The 13209-nt window shown below is 38.0% G+C and overlaps 1 protein-coding gene across 2 annotated transcripts; it reads left to right on the top strand.

The window, feature by feature from the left end:
- On the top strand, window positions 1–7138 carry LOC116258738 (putative potassium transporter 12). 2 transcript variants are annotated; one of them, XM_050079121.1, is made up of 10 exons: window positions 1–170; window positions 253–814; window positions 2206–2434; window positions 2638–2886; window positions 3002–3052; window positions 3469–3729; window positions 4334–4386; window positions 4780–4894; window positions 5266–5520; window positions 5853–7138. In XM_050079121.1, the coding sequence occupies exons 2-10, from the start codon at window positions 581–583 to the stop codon at window positions 6914–6916; spliced, it is 2511 nt and encodes an 836-aa protein (XP_049935078.1). In that variant the 5' UTR covers window positions 1–170; window positions 253–580; the 3' UTR covers window positions 6917–7138. The 2 variants fall into 2 exon arrangements, with proteins under 2 accessions (XP_049935078.1, XP_031491954.1); XM_031636094.2 differs by lacking the exon at window positions 3469–3729 and having other exon boundaries at window positions 1–814.
- The last annotated feature ends 6071 nt before the right edge of the window (window positions 7139–13209 follow it).

The raw sequence follows: 13209 nt of genomic DNA, 5'->3' as shown, positions 1-13209 counted from the left end.
TGGGTGTTGGCAATTGGTAACTTCTAAAAGTCATGCCGATGGATGTTACTGCCATTTTACAGATAACGTAGTTCATGATTGTCGCTCCGGATGCCTCATCTCTGTGCCATCAGTCGTGCTTGCTCGATGCAAGACTGGGAGGCATGGATGCTGTAATTGGTTCATACATGGTCAAACTCTGAACTAGAATTTGGACGATTTCAGTTCCAACAGGCCACCATTTCTTTCTTCTTACGTGATCATTTCCCTCAGGATCAGTAAACTCTGTCATTCTTGGTTCCACAGTGTTGGGGATAGATAGATGCCAGTCATAGAGGAAGGAGAAAAAGTTGATCCCAGTTCGGACAAGGTGATTCATCCATTTGGGTGTCCCAGAACTCAGTGCCCAGCTTGAATTCAGCTCTCGCTGAGGTTCTTTTTTATTCTTTTATGTGGGTATCCTTGAAACTTCATCCCAGGCTTGAGCTTTAGTCCACGCATCGAGGAAAAGCCTCTCCCGGATTTTCAGGATTTGCTTATGTAGCTACCTTTATCTATTCGCTAGCTGGGTTTTTCATGGTTTTCTGATTCGAGGGGCAAGATGGAGGTGGTGGAAAGTAGTGAGCAAGGTGTGAGGTTGGTGCAGTCGGAAACGAGGTGGGTCGATGGTAGTGAGATAGACTCGGAATCCTCAAAATGGTCAGCGGAAGATGCCACCATGAGGGACAGCGAGCTTGGCGGTGTCAGGAGGAGGTTGACAAAGAAGCCCAAGAGAATTGATTCATTTGATGTTGAGGCCATGGGAATCACCTCCTACAATGCTCACCATAAGAAGGTATGCGAGTCTCCCTCTTTTCTGATTGATTTTTTGGCAAATGAAGACGAGATGGCTGATGCTCTCATCAATTGATGTTCAACCAGTTTGTTTAAATTTTAGGTAGTCCAAGTTTATCAGATCTCGATAATTGTTCCTTTACTATTTGCTTCTAACTTTTGCCTGTGAAGTGATCTTTCATGAGCCTATACTTGTTTCCTTTTGGAATCAGTGATCCCTTCAGTTGTGCAATTTGATGGTATGAACTGTTGTTTCATGGCTATTGGATGGTATGAAGTATGAACTGCTGTTTCATGGCTATTGGAGGGTATGAACTGCTGTTTCATGGCTATTGGATGGTATGAACTTCTGTTTCATGGCTATTGGACGGATGCTTTGTGGTATTCAGACAATTTTGCTAAATAAGAAACAGGTGGTTTTGTTGTCCAGACATGTAATTTTCTGGGTTTTCATTGGGGTTAAGCATGTTGCACTCAGCTGTTTCCCGAGATTCCACGTGCCTTGTTCATACCATAACACTTCTGCAATTAGGAAACGAATGGATTTGGAAGGAACACATAAAAGTGAAAATAGTTTCCTGTGCTGTATTCTGTCATGTAAAGGAATATTATATTTGTCAAGTAGGTTAAATCGCCTAAACCTTCAAAGCGCTGGCTCTTATATGCCATTTTGTCTCGATGTGATGGACAAAGCCATGGCATGGACTTCACGATGGTTTCAAAACTGTTGGCTGCTTGTGTAGATTTTTAACAGAATTTGCATTCTCATGTGGAGCGTGAGTCTCGGCCTTTAGAACATTTCCATGTTCATGATTCCTCTGCAGTTTCTTTTCTAAATTCTAATATCCAGTTAACCTGTTCAATTTAGAATCCAGGGTCCCTCGTATGGTATTGTATTTTCCAGAGGTGACCTATTGTGCAACTTTATCTTTGGTAGTAGCGATGGACTTCTTGCTCTTTTTTGGGATGGGTACTATGTCTTTGGAACTTTATAGTCTGATGTCCATATTCTTCAATAGTGAATTTAGCTTGTCTGTTTGTGAGCCGCTATTTCCATAGTGTCTTTGGTTATTTTTTCTTATACCTTCTATTTCATGAACTACTCCATCTTGTCTGATGATGAATACCAATTACCAAATATTCAGGTGATTATTCAGTGAATGCAGTTCTGTTGGGTCATATGGCAATGGGATTGTCAAAGAATTCACAGTCATAATTTTCTGCCAGGACTGGCACATTATGACTGTGCAGCACTCCATTTATTTTTTAACTATTTGCAATCTAAGGGGTTTCAACTGCCTGAAGGACATGCTCCTCTTATGTCTTTATATCTCTATTGGATACAAATTTTATTTACTTATTTGTTTATGTTTCACATGTATATTTTTTCAGGATCCCTCCTATTGGCATCTCATTACGTTGGCATTCCAAACGCTTGGTGTGGTATATGGTGATATGGGAACAAGCCCTTTGTATGTCTTCAGCGATGTCTTCAGTAAAGTACCGATAAAGTCTGAAATTGATGTTCTAGGAGCATTGTCTCTAGTGATGTACACAATTGCAATAATTCCTTTTGCAAAATATGTTTTCATAGTTCTCAAAGCTAATGACAACGGTGAAGGTGAGATGTTTCTTTGTGATAATGATTATTATTGGTTTTTTTTTTCCCTGAAATCACTGTTTGCAGTAGCTACTTTGATGTGCAGTTGATTGAAGTTTCCTGTGTCAAATAGTAGCTTTAGTGCTGCCTTCTGCAAAGGCATAGAGTTTTATGTATTCACAATTTCACAATTGAAGCCTGAAGCTGGTGAAGTGCTTCTGCAGGAGGCACTTTTGCATTATATTCATTGATTTGCAGATATGCTAAAGTCAGTAGGCTTCCTAATCGGCAGCCTGCAGATGAACGTATCTCCAGTTATAAACTTAAGGTACCGACTCCTGAGATGGAAAGAGCATTGAATATAAAAGAGAGTTTAGAAAAAACATCCTCCTTGAAGACTGCTTTATTGTTGCTAGTGCTGATGGGAACTTCCATGATTATTGGGGATGGCATTCTGACTCCAGCAATGTCAGGTATCTTTATTCCTCCTGTTTTTCATGTCCATATGTCAGGGAATTGACAAATATCTTGGAGGAAGTGTGCATGAGTTACAGCTAGATAATGTGTTCTGTCCCCTTGTATTTGTAGTGATGTCTGCTGTGGGTGGCCTGCAAGGTGCAGTTAATGGCTTTGGTAAAGGTACATTTGTTTGTCTTTCCTAATATTTCATCTTGTATGAGGGCAGACAAGTGGTCAGGTACTTTTTAAGGATCGCGAGGCTAGGCTTGCAACTTCAAGCAATCTCCAATTGTGAGCAATTTGAGCTGGATTAAATAATAGATAAAGTAGCTCATTTTGGTGACCGCACGCCTGTTACAAACTTATACATAAGGGGAGGTCCAAATCTTTTCCTAGAGGGACCAGACCTAGCTAAAGCCTGATCAGTACTGTGGACTGTGGCTGACGTGGTGGCACTCAGCCGTTCCATGGGACTCAATTTGTTATGCTCATCTTGAGATATATAAATCGATATTTGACATAATCTGTTGTTTCCTTTCTTGCCCTTTTCCTTTCATGTTCTTTCAAATTGTAATGTTCTCTACTGATTGTGACAGACGCCGTTGTGGTTGTTTCAATTATAATACTCATTGCCTTGTTCAGCATACAAAGATTTGGTACAAGCAAAGTGGCTTTCTTGTTTGCACCGGCATTAGCGATATGGTTCTTTTATCTGGGATCAGCTGGACTCTACAACATATGCAAATACAATATTGCCGTCGTTAAGGCATTTAATCCATGTTACATCTATTATTTCTTCAAAAGAAACAGCAGACAGGCATGGTCAGCTCTTGGAGGCTGTGTATTGTGCATAACAGGTTATCTTGCTGCTGGATCCCTTCAACATCTGTAAATGATTAGAGCATTCAGATTTGATCATAGGTGTTGTTCTCCTATTATTTGGAACATGTGATCATGGTTGGATCCTTTTTTTCTGGAGTTCCTTCTTTATGGTGTGATTCAGCAAAAAAACTCCGTTCATATATGAGAAATTACTGGAACAACTGTATAGTGTCGATGCATAAATCAATGGAATAAGTGTATCATGTTGTCTTTTTTGTCTAGTTCTCAAATTTTTAGCCTGTATGTCTTTCCAAGTGCCAACCACTTGTGCAACCATGAACTAACCATAAAATCATGCTAAATGATTATAGCGCTCTCTCTAGAGGCATGTGATCATAAATGTCTTACGGTTTGCCCCTTTCGGTGGAAGAATAATGTACAATGTGGCTTTTGTGCATTTACAAGAGCAAGATTAGCTTAAGATTTTTGGTAATAATTGGTCCAGTATGTGTCTAAGTCAATAATATTTGATGATCCAATATGATGTTTTCCTTTTGTATGTCCGAGTAGGTATTAAATAATTAATTAGACACTTTATTTGAGGCACTTTTTTTGAATGATTGCGAATTTTATGTGCAGGTGCTGAAGCAATGTTTGCAGACCTTGGCCACTTCTCTGTTGCTTCCATACAGGTCCAGCCCGTCATTTGTTCAATATTTCTCTTCTATTGCTCACTGGGATATTGAACAAGCAAAGTTCACAAACCCAATAGGGATTAGTAACTGTAGAGCTTCTCTAAATCGGTTGAAGCAAGGGCTTAAGACAAGTCATTTGATTGAAATTAATGAGCTTGCTGGGTCCGCTAAAATGACAAACTGCAGATTGCGACTTTGTTTTCATCTTTAAATATCAGAACCAAAAGAGAAAAGTCACTGACTTGCTGCTTACTGCCTTAGACATTATCTGGCTATCTTTTTTCTGTTTTATGCCATTAATGATCCCTAAAGTGATGCTTATTGCTGTGATAAAGTTTTGGAATTAACTTATTAGCACATTTCCTCTCTAATATGTTTTGTGCTTTGCAGATCGCCTTCACATTTGTTGTGTTTCCCTGCCTTCTTTTGGCTTACATGGGCCAAGCTGCATATTTAATAGAAAACCCTACTTCAGTTGGAAGAATATTCTATGATTCTGTCCCAAGTAAGTTTGACTGAATGTCATATGGTCAGTTTGTTTTTTTTTTTAAATTTATATGATGAATTAAGGATTTATCTTGGAAATAACATTTTATGCTCATAAAGATGAATGGAATTTTGCTTTCAGATAGAGAGAACATCTGCTTGAATAGATATCTGAATTAATAGAAGCTGATTTTTTTTTTCTTCAAATTGGATGTGAATGTAAGTGCTGGTTGGATGATATGAAAACAGATAAAAAGGAATATTGGGAGTCTAATCCTGCTTCATCATATACTTTTAGCCCTGCTAGATCAACACTTTTCATTTTCTTTTATATGATATTTTGACTCTTTCTAATTAAAAAGAACTCTTGTCTCTTCTTCTTTGAGGAAGATGGTCTATTCTGGCCAGTTTTTGTGATAGCGACACTTGCTGCGGTAATTGCAAGCCAGGCCATGATATCAGCCACCTTTTCATGTATCAAACAGGCCATGGCTCTAGGGTGTTTCCCAAGGCTGAAGATTGTTCATACTTCCAAGAGATACATGGGCCAGATATACATTCCAGTAATCAACTGGTTCCTGATGATTATGTGCATTGTTGTGGTTGCCACATTCAGGAGTACAAATGACATAGCTAATGCATATGGTAAGTACTCTATGATTGGAAGTTTTAAAATATATGTTTAGAAAAATTAATTGGGGACAGCCAAATTATCTGCTAATAGCTTTTTATCAAAGGAAAGGCAAAGACTTGTCAACTTACATAGGTACTGTAAAGACTTTTGAGCCTGACAGAATTATCTCTCATTTCCTGGGAGATTCTGTCTCATTCTCATTCTCCGAACCATAACTTATCAAAAAAGTGTTCGTAACTACTTCTCATAGGTCCAAGAGCAACTATACTTCCCTTCTTAGAACTTCAAATAATCATTCAGATCTTTTAACTGCAAAATATTTTCCTTTATGTTTCTTCCACAGGCATTGCTGAGGTTATCGTGATGATGGTTAGCACCACATTAGTAACGGTGGTGATGCTTCTAATATGGCAGAAAAATCTGTTTCTGGCCTTATTCTTTCCCATTGTGTTTGGCTCGGTGGAGCTCATCTACTTATCTGCAGTATTGAGCAAGATCAAGGAGGGTGGTTGGCTACCTCTTGCATTTGCAACTTGTTTCCTCTGTGTGATGTTCATTTGGAACTACGGAAGTGTGCTCAAGTATGAAAGTGAGGTCAGGGAGAAGATATCAATGGAGTTTTTGCTAGATCTTGGCTCTACTCTTGGAACCGTTAGAGTTCCAGGAATTGGATTAGTGTACAATGAGCTTGTCCAAGGTGTTCCTTCAATTTTTGGGCAGTTTCTACTCAACCTTCCAGCTATACACTCAACAATTGTGTTTGTCTGCATCAAGTATGTACCTGTACCAGTTGTTCCTCAAGAGGAAAGGTTTCTTTTCAAAAGGGTTTGCCCAAAGGATTACCACATGTTTCGTTGCATAGCAAGATATGGGTATAAAGATGTAAGGAAAGAGGATCATAACTCATTTGAACAGCTTCTGATAGAGAGCCTTGAGAAGTTTCTGAGGAAGGAGGCTTATGAGCTGGCGCTTGAGTTTGGTGCGTCTGACTTGGATTTTGAAAGCGAAACAGTTGTGTCAAGGAGCCGTGAAGCTCCCAGTGCGGTTGGAGAGCTTCAAATCCCTCTAATGGCAGATCAAAGAGGAGGGGAGCTTGGAATTGTGCCATCTGAGTCGTCTTCTGAGAATGCCAATGGGTCAGCACTACCGACTGCTAGCATGCCATCATCAGACGAGGATCCAGCTCTGGAGTATGAGCTTTCAGCTTTGAGGGAAGCCACGGACTCTGGGGTCACGTATCTGCTGGCTCACGGAGATGTCAGGGCAAGAAAGGACTCGTTGTTTGTCAAGAAACTGGTTATCAACTACTTGTATGCCTTCTTGAGAAATAACTGCAGGGCTGGTGCAGCGAATCTGAGTGTGCCACACATGAACATCATAGAGGTGGCGATGACATACATGGTTTGAGGTTTCAGTTGGTACAGCTCCGTTCTGCGAACAAAATTACTAGTTACTGCATTAGGTCTATGTCCGTACAAGTGTAAATCTGATTTTTATTTGTTAAGGCCATATTTGATTCGTCAAAAGATCCGGACAATTAGGACATTGAAAGAAAAAAAGGAAATACATATGTTTGTGTATATATATAGATATATTCATGGCTATTTAAGATATATAATTGGAAATGTACTTTTTCTAGTCTCTCAAAAAGTTAATTCCAGTGTTTGGAACTTGGGTTTATGAAAACAACAAATATCATGGGCAATTCTTCAAAGCAGTGGCCTACTTGTGCTTGTTGTTCCCTTGCCCGCTCCTATGTTCATCCGCCACCTCTCTGTCTGTGACTCTCTTCCCCACAGACCACTCCTCTTTAGATGCTCTTCAATATTGCATGCAGATCCCAACTTTCTAGCGTTGGCTCATAGATGTAAATCTTCCTCATCGTATTTGGGCCTGTGAAGGGTGTCAGGTTGATGACTGACTCGAGTCTTAGTATTGTCACAGTGCAGCCTGAGCTTTTCCATGGTGTTGTCTTCTTAAGCTTGTGGTCGAGGATCATCCAGCATTCTCCGACCTCTTGAAGGGTTTCTAGCCAGTAAAAAAAGTCCTTTGTTCTGGCTAAGAGTATCCGTCCCTCGAACAATACAGTCTCTACCAAAAAATTCATGTTACTTAACTTTTGAAGTACTCATTTATAAATGAAAAACCACAATCAAATCAATTCACTCCTATTTGATACAGCAATCATATTCCAATTTATTCATCATTTGTAAAACGAATCACTTTGAGTGCCAACTTTGACAACGTTCGGATGGAGATCTTATGTGCGAGAGAAAGGATCGATCATTCAATTTTCTGGAGCCAATGTTATCCCGATATAACCAGTGAGAGAGTTTCCACCCGTAAGGAGCCACAAAATTAGAGCTATTGAAATCCTTAATGTTCTGAAATTAGTTCGTACATCATAGTGACTTATCTGATGCTTCTAATTTTAGTGTTACAGATTCTCGGCGCTGCAACTTGAGCTACTTCAGTTTCAGGCTACGAACTGACTCTTCTGCAGATTTTGTCAAAATTTCTTTTAGTTTAGGCGGTGGAAAAGGATCGTTAACAAATGATGGAAAAATGAGGTATCATCAAGAAGGTCTAATCCAATTATTGTATGATAGAAAGATGGTAGCTTTCCTCGTGGAAATTTCAGAACCATTTGCATGAAAATTTCAGGTCCTTCTGTTTGTAAACGTGATTTCTTCGCGTTCCTGGTTTATATAACTTGGTATTTTGAGAAAATAAGCCGCGGGTTTTTGAGGGTTAACTTATTTCTTAAATTAGATCCGGCCAGCTCTTGCACCCGTTATAGGTAAGGGGGTTGAATTCTTTTTAGCTTTATACTTAAGACATGGCTGAACCCAATGCAATATAATTGCAGAAATGCCTTGCAATTACAGTCTTAGTTAATTCAAATATTGGTTTGAATTTTTTAGCTAGTCGTATGATCATGAAGTTCACATCCTTATAATTACATCAATTCACGAAGGAAAATCTTGAAAATAATATTCGAGCTTGTGTGCATGAATCGCACAACTACATCGATAATATCTTGAATTTGCAAAACATTGAATCAGTATTTCTTCCATATAGAGCTTCTCAGGTTCCCATTAAGAAAAAGTCTCCTTATTGCTTCGGCCTTGCAGCAATATACACCGCTCTAGTGAATACCTAAGCGGGTGTTTAGTACTAGTAACATATTGTTACTATACTATTCCATGTATCTGCCTTAAAATTGGAGCAGATTTATGTAACACATTTTTCGTGAATCTGTTCTAATTTTTGGAGCATATGCATGAGACAATAATATATTGATAAACCAATCACATACTGTTACAAACTAGAAAAAAGGGTCGTAATCTTCTTGTCATTATTTCAAGCTTACTTGAGGTCACACACTCAAGTTCCCCCCAATTATTTGCAAAATTTGACCAGCTTCATGATCTTTGATGTCTTCTCTAGAACTTTCAAGTTCATGAACTCAAGTGAATCGTGAATGAAAATAAGGAATTTTGCCATGCCTCAATGCTGTTGAAGCATGATATACTACATTATATACTATTGGCAAACAAAACAAGTTTCCTATAAAAATGTGAACATATTGATTTAAGATTCATTATATAAAAGATGCGCATACTATTAATTGCATTGCTACCAAACATTGGCAACCCACGATACTGTAATTACTATATTAGCTAAATGTCAAATTTCAAAAGATTGTAATCTCATGAAGCATGTTAAAGACCAAAAAGAAAAAAAGAGAACTTTCGATAATGAAATTGTCAAATGATGCTGTTTTAATCATTCATAGTACAATGATGCTCACATCACATGATTTGTCTATTTCTTTGCATCTCACACACATGCACATGTGCAAACACCTAATGTGAAGGCACATGCACATAAATTCATGACCGCCTAAAAACTAAGTACATGTGGAAAGGCCATTTATGCTCCTGATCCAGCGAATAAAAGTATAAATCATGTCAATGTTTGCACCATACTAAAGAAATATCACATAATTGTGTTTACCAACCTTGTTCATAAAATAGACATGCATCATTGACAACCAAAATCTGTAAGGAGAACCATGACAAAATGTTGGCAAACTTCGATCTTTATTTTAATTACACCGATTATAATTGTAATCAAGAGATCGAGGAAGTTGACTATTGCATTTAGTGTAAGTATTTAAGTATATAATATATACATGTCACAGATGCTTCAATAAATAATTTAAGATCCCTGAGTCGGTTTGGGGTATAATGTCCATCTGTGGCACCAGAACCATGCCAAAAATTGGGTTTTAGCTACTTAAAGGTGCTTGCTTTGCTGCTAAACCTGGTTTCTAACATGATTTTTCAATGTTATTAGAATGGGTGTTCATTATTGTTCTCATTATGTACTTTTTATATTTTTTTACATGTCTATATACCTTCAATAAAGCAGAACCATTTTTCAAGCATCAACAAAATCCTGTCCAGTTCAATTGAAGTTTTTGATCACTAGAAATGTCCAATTCAAAAAATGTAAATTGATGTTCTTGCATTTCGTTGTTTCAAGGGGCATAGCATAGCTGGTTCAGCTGGTAATAGGTGGAAGCCCGATCAACAGTTCAATTCCCATGAACGCTATATTTTTGTGTCAATGTACATTAGATCCACGAGGCATCATCTATGCAGCCTCGAGGCCTGCAGGAGAGATTTGGCTCACTCTGGACAGTAAGATGAAATATTCCTCCTGCTTACTCGAATACTCTTGGATTTCACTAAGACTATGAATGACAGCTTTATAACACACACACACATATATATATATATATATATATATATATATATATATGACTAGGCAACAAACAAATCTATGCTGTAAATCATTGGTTTGATATGATTAGCATGTGACGAATACAGAACTTGAGCCAAAATGGAGTATCGCTACTAAGAAATAACATGTCATAAATATAAAAACTTGTGATCTTAGCTGAACTTGTGATCTCTACTCCTTTTGCTTAAAGAATAATAGTTACAAGATATTTCCAAGTTTTCATTGAGAAAATAGTCTGTAATGCAAAACTGGATTCTTCCTAGATATCCTCTCAATGTCACCATTAAAGAAACAAAACAAGATGCCAAACTTCAAAAATTATTTTATGCCGGACCCTCTTTTCTCAATGGAGCAGACGACCCACATCAATGATCATCAGAGGCCTGGTGGAGAAGGTAAACTGTCACAATCTGTTGCCCTTCAAGAGGGGATGATGACTCAATTGGAGGGGTCTACCAGTTTGGGCTCATAATCAATGGCTCCTTGCAGCCATTAGCTCACATTTATGACCCACAAATGCTCTTGATTGCCACTGCATGAAATGGCTAAGATCAGGTGACCAAAATATCTTTGGGGTCTCAGCTAGGGAAATAGCTCCTTATACTTGATCATTGAGAATCTGGCACTCTTTACAAAGAGGCACTGAGCCAAGAGCTCCATCCACTTGGCTAGGTTATCAATTATGACTCCAAGTTGAAGAAAGGTCAAGAATCCGATGCTCGAAAAGTAAAGCTATGTTTCATAGACTCGGATCTCAGATTGGCGTGGATCAGCGGTATACTTTGATCGTTGCGGTAAGAAGACATTGCTTCTGTGTAGTGGCGGAGCCAGAAATTTTGGTTGGAGGGGACACTAATATATGTAAATAGTCAAAAAAATATTTGAAGGAAGCAATGTGAAAATAAATGCATTTTGTGGGTCCCACACCTGACCACATGCGGGCCCCTCAGGGAGTGATGTCTAATGGGATCCAAAGCTCTTGGGCCGTATTCAACGAAATTTAATATTTTTATCATTCTCAACAAATTTATTAAAAGGTTCAGTTTCTTAACTTCACTGGGAATGTGAGTTGGATATATTTGAGTATGGATGCGATCTCAAGTTATATGCTTATCTTTTTGGTTGAATCCAATTACTGATCAGATTTGGATTTGGTATATGCAGATCCACAGGCGAATCCGAATTTGAGTTTGACATTCAAGTAAAACTCGATAATATATAAAATATAAGATCTTATGCAGGTGATTTGGTTACAAAAGAAAAGAAATGAAAAGAAGTCTGTATTGTGAAATTTAAAGCCAAATAATTTACATAAGATGAACTCGACCCGAATCCAATCCGTTGAATGAGGCCAACACTGGCATTACAAGTTAGTTGCTCAATCTCCGAGCAAAAGAAATCGATATCAACAAGGGACTTGCCGTGTGACACTTCCTCTCTGGGGCAAATGATTGTGCCAATCAATAGCTTTGACTCACGCCCGCCCCCATGAACTGACCACTCGCTGTACATAACCAAATAAATGAGTATTATGGACGTGAACAATCGTGTTCATCTGCCCTTCTCAAATCACAATCTTTCATGTGGTTCTGTGCCAATGTTTCTTTATTTTCACATCAACATTTTTAAATATTTGCTCTGTCATGCATATAAGTGCTCTTCGAACGAGTAGGTTTTTAAAAAAATTTTTAGATCCGCCACTACATGCCATTTGAAGGATAGAGAAGAAAATTTAGTGGATCTTGAATCTTCAGTTGGTTTACTGGTAGCTGAGTTCAACTTGTATTGGCATCGGCTATTTTCTTGCATAAGCTTACGCATGTGTCGATCACCTGGCAGTAAGAAGACTCTAGTGTTTTTTTTATGAATGTCTTCAAAATTGAGATAGATTCATGAACGAAGGTATTCTTACTGCCAAAAGACCCCAAACGAAAGATTGTCTGATAAGAAAAACATTATATTCTTTAAACACATAGTCTAAGAAACAAATCCAGTGTTACATATACATTAGATATGTTCTCAAATACATGAAAAAATACAACGAGCATGCCAAGTAAGTTCTTAAAGGTTGTTTGGCAGTTGGAACATTCTATGACAATTCGATGAATCTACCTCAAAGATTGAAACGAATTCATAAAACACTACAATTAGGTGTCTATAAATCTTGATGACATATTCATATAACATCCACAAAGTATTCTATTTGCTAAATGACCCTTAAATTTCTTATTTTTAAATTATTTTGTAGTATTTGAAAAGTTGAAATATATATATTTTTTAAATTATATATATTTTATACGGAGCTGTTTGCATCCCTATCCGTGCACGTACGGAATGATCGATGCATGGGGGTCCCTCTTAGCCTATTCAAGTGCACGTGTAGCTTGAACGGTGACCTCAAACAGTGCCCAAAGGACAAATCAATAGCGATCATTTCATGGTGGACCAAATTTAATTCTACCAAAATTAACATATATTTTCTGTATCTAATTTCAAGTGGGATTCTGCTTAAGCCTAACTTATTGTTGTAAAAAAAAAAAACGCTGTCAAAATTTAAAAACTTTAATTAGCCTATCCACATGAAAAATTTCTAACTGCACTCCTGTCTAAAGGAACACGGCCGCTCCTGTATATTTCCATTTAACGATGTTGATTGAAAAGAGAAAAGAAAAAAAGGGTGGTCCATTTTCAAAAATTCAACATCCACAGTTGTCTCACTCCTTAAATAGATGATAGAGATTGAGTCATGAATTATGGCGATCACACATTGAGTCATGAATTATGGCGATCACACCGACGCTAGGAATGGTGTCCCTCACAGGTCAAGCTCAGGCATTGGGTCCATTTTCGTAGGGCTAGCTAGGAGCTCAGTATAAAGACTAGAAAAC

The sequence above is a fragment of the Nymphaea colorata genome, chromosome 8 (assembly GCF_008831285.2).
Source record: "Nymphaea colorata isolate Beijing-Zhang1983 chromosome 8, ASM883128v2, whole genome shotgun sequence".
Taxonomy (NCBI): Eukaryota; Viridiplantae; Streptophyta; class Magnoliopsida; order Nymphaeales; family Nymphaeaceae; genus Nymphaea; species Nymphaea colorata.
This window is presented reverse-complemented; position numbering and strand designations above follow the sequence as displayed.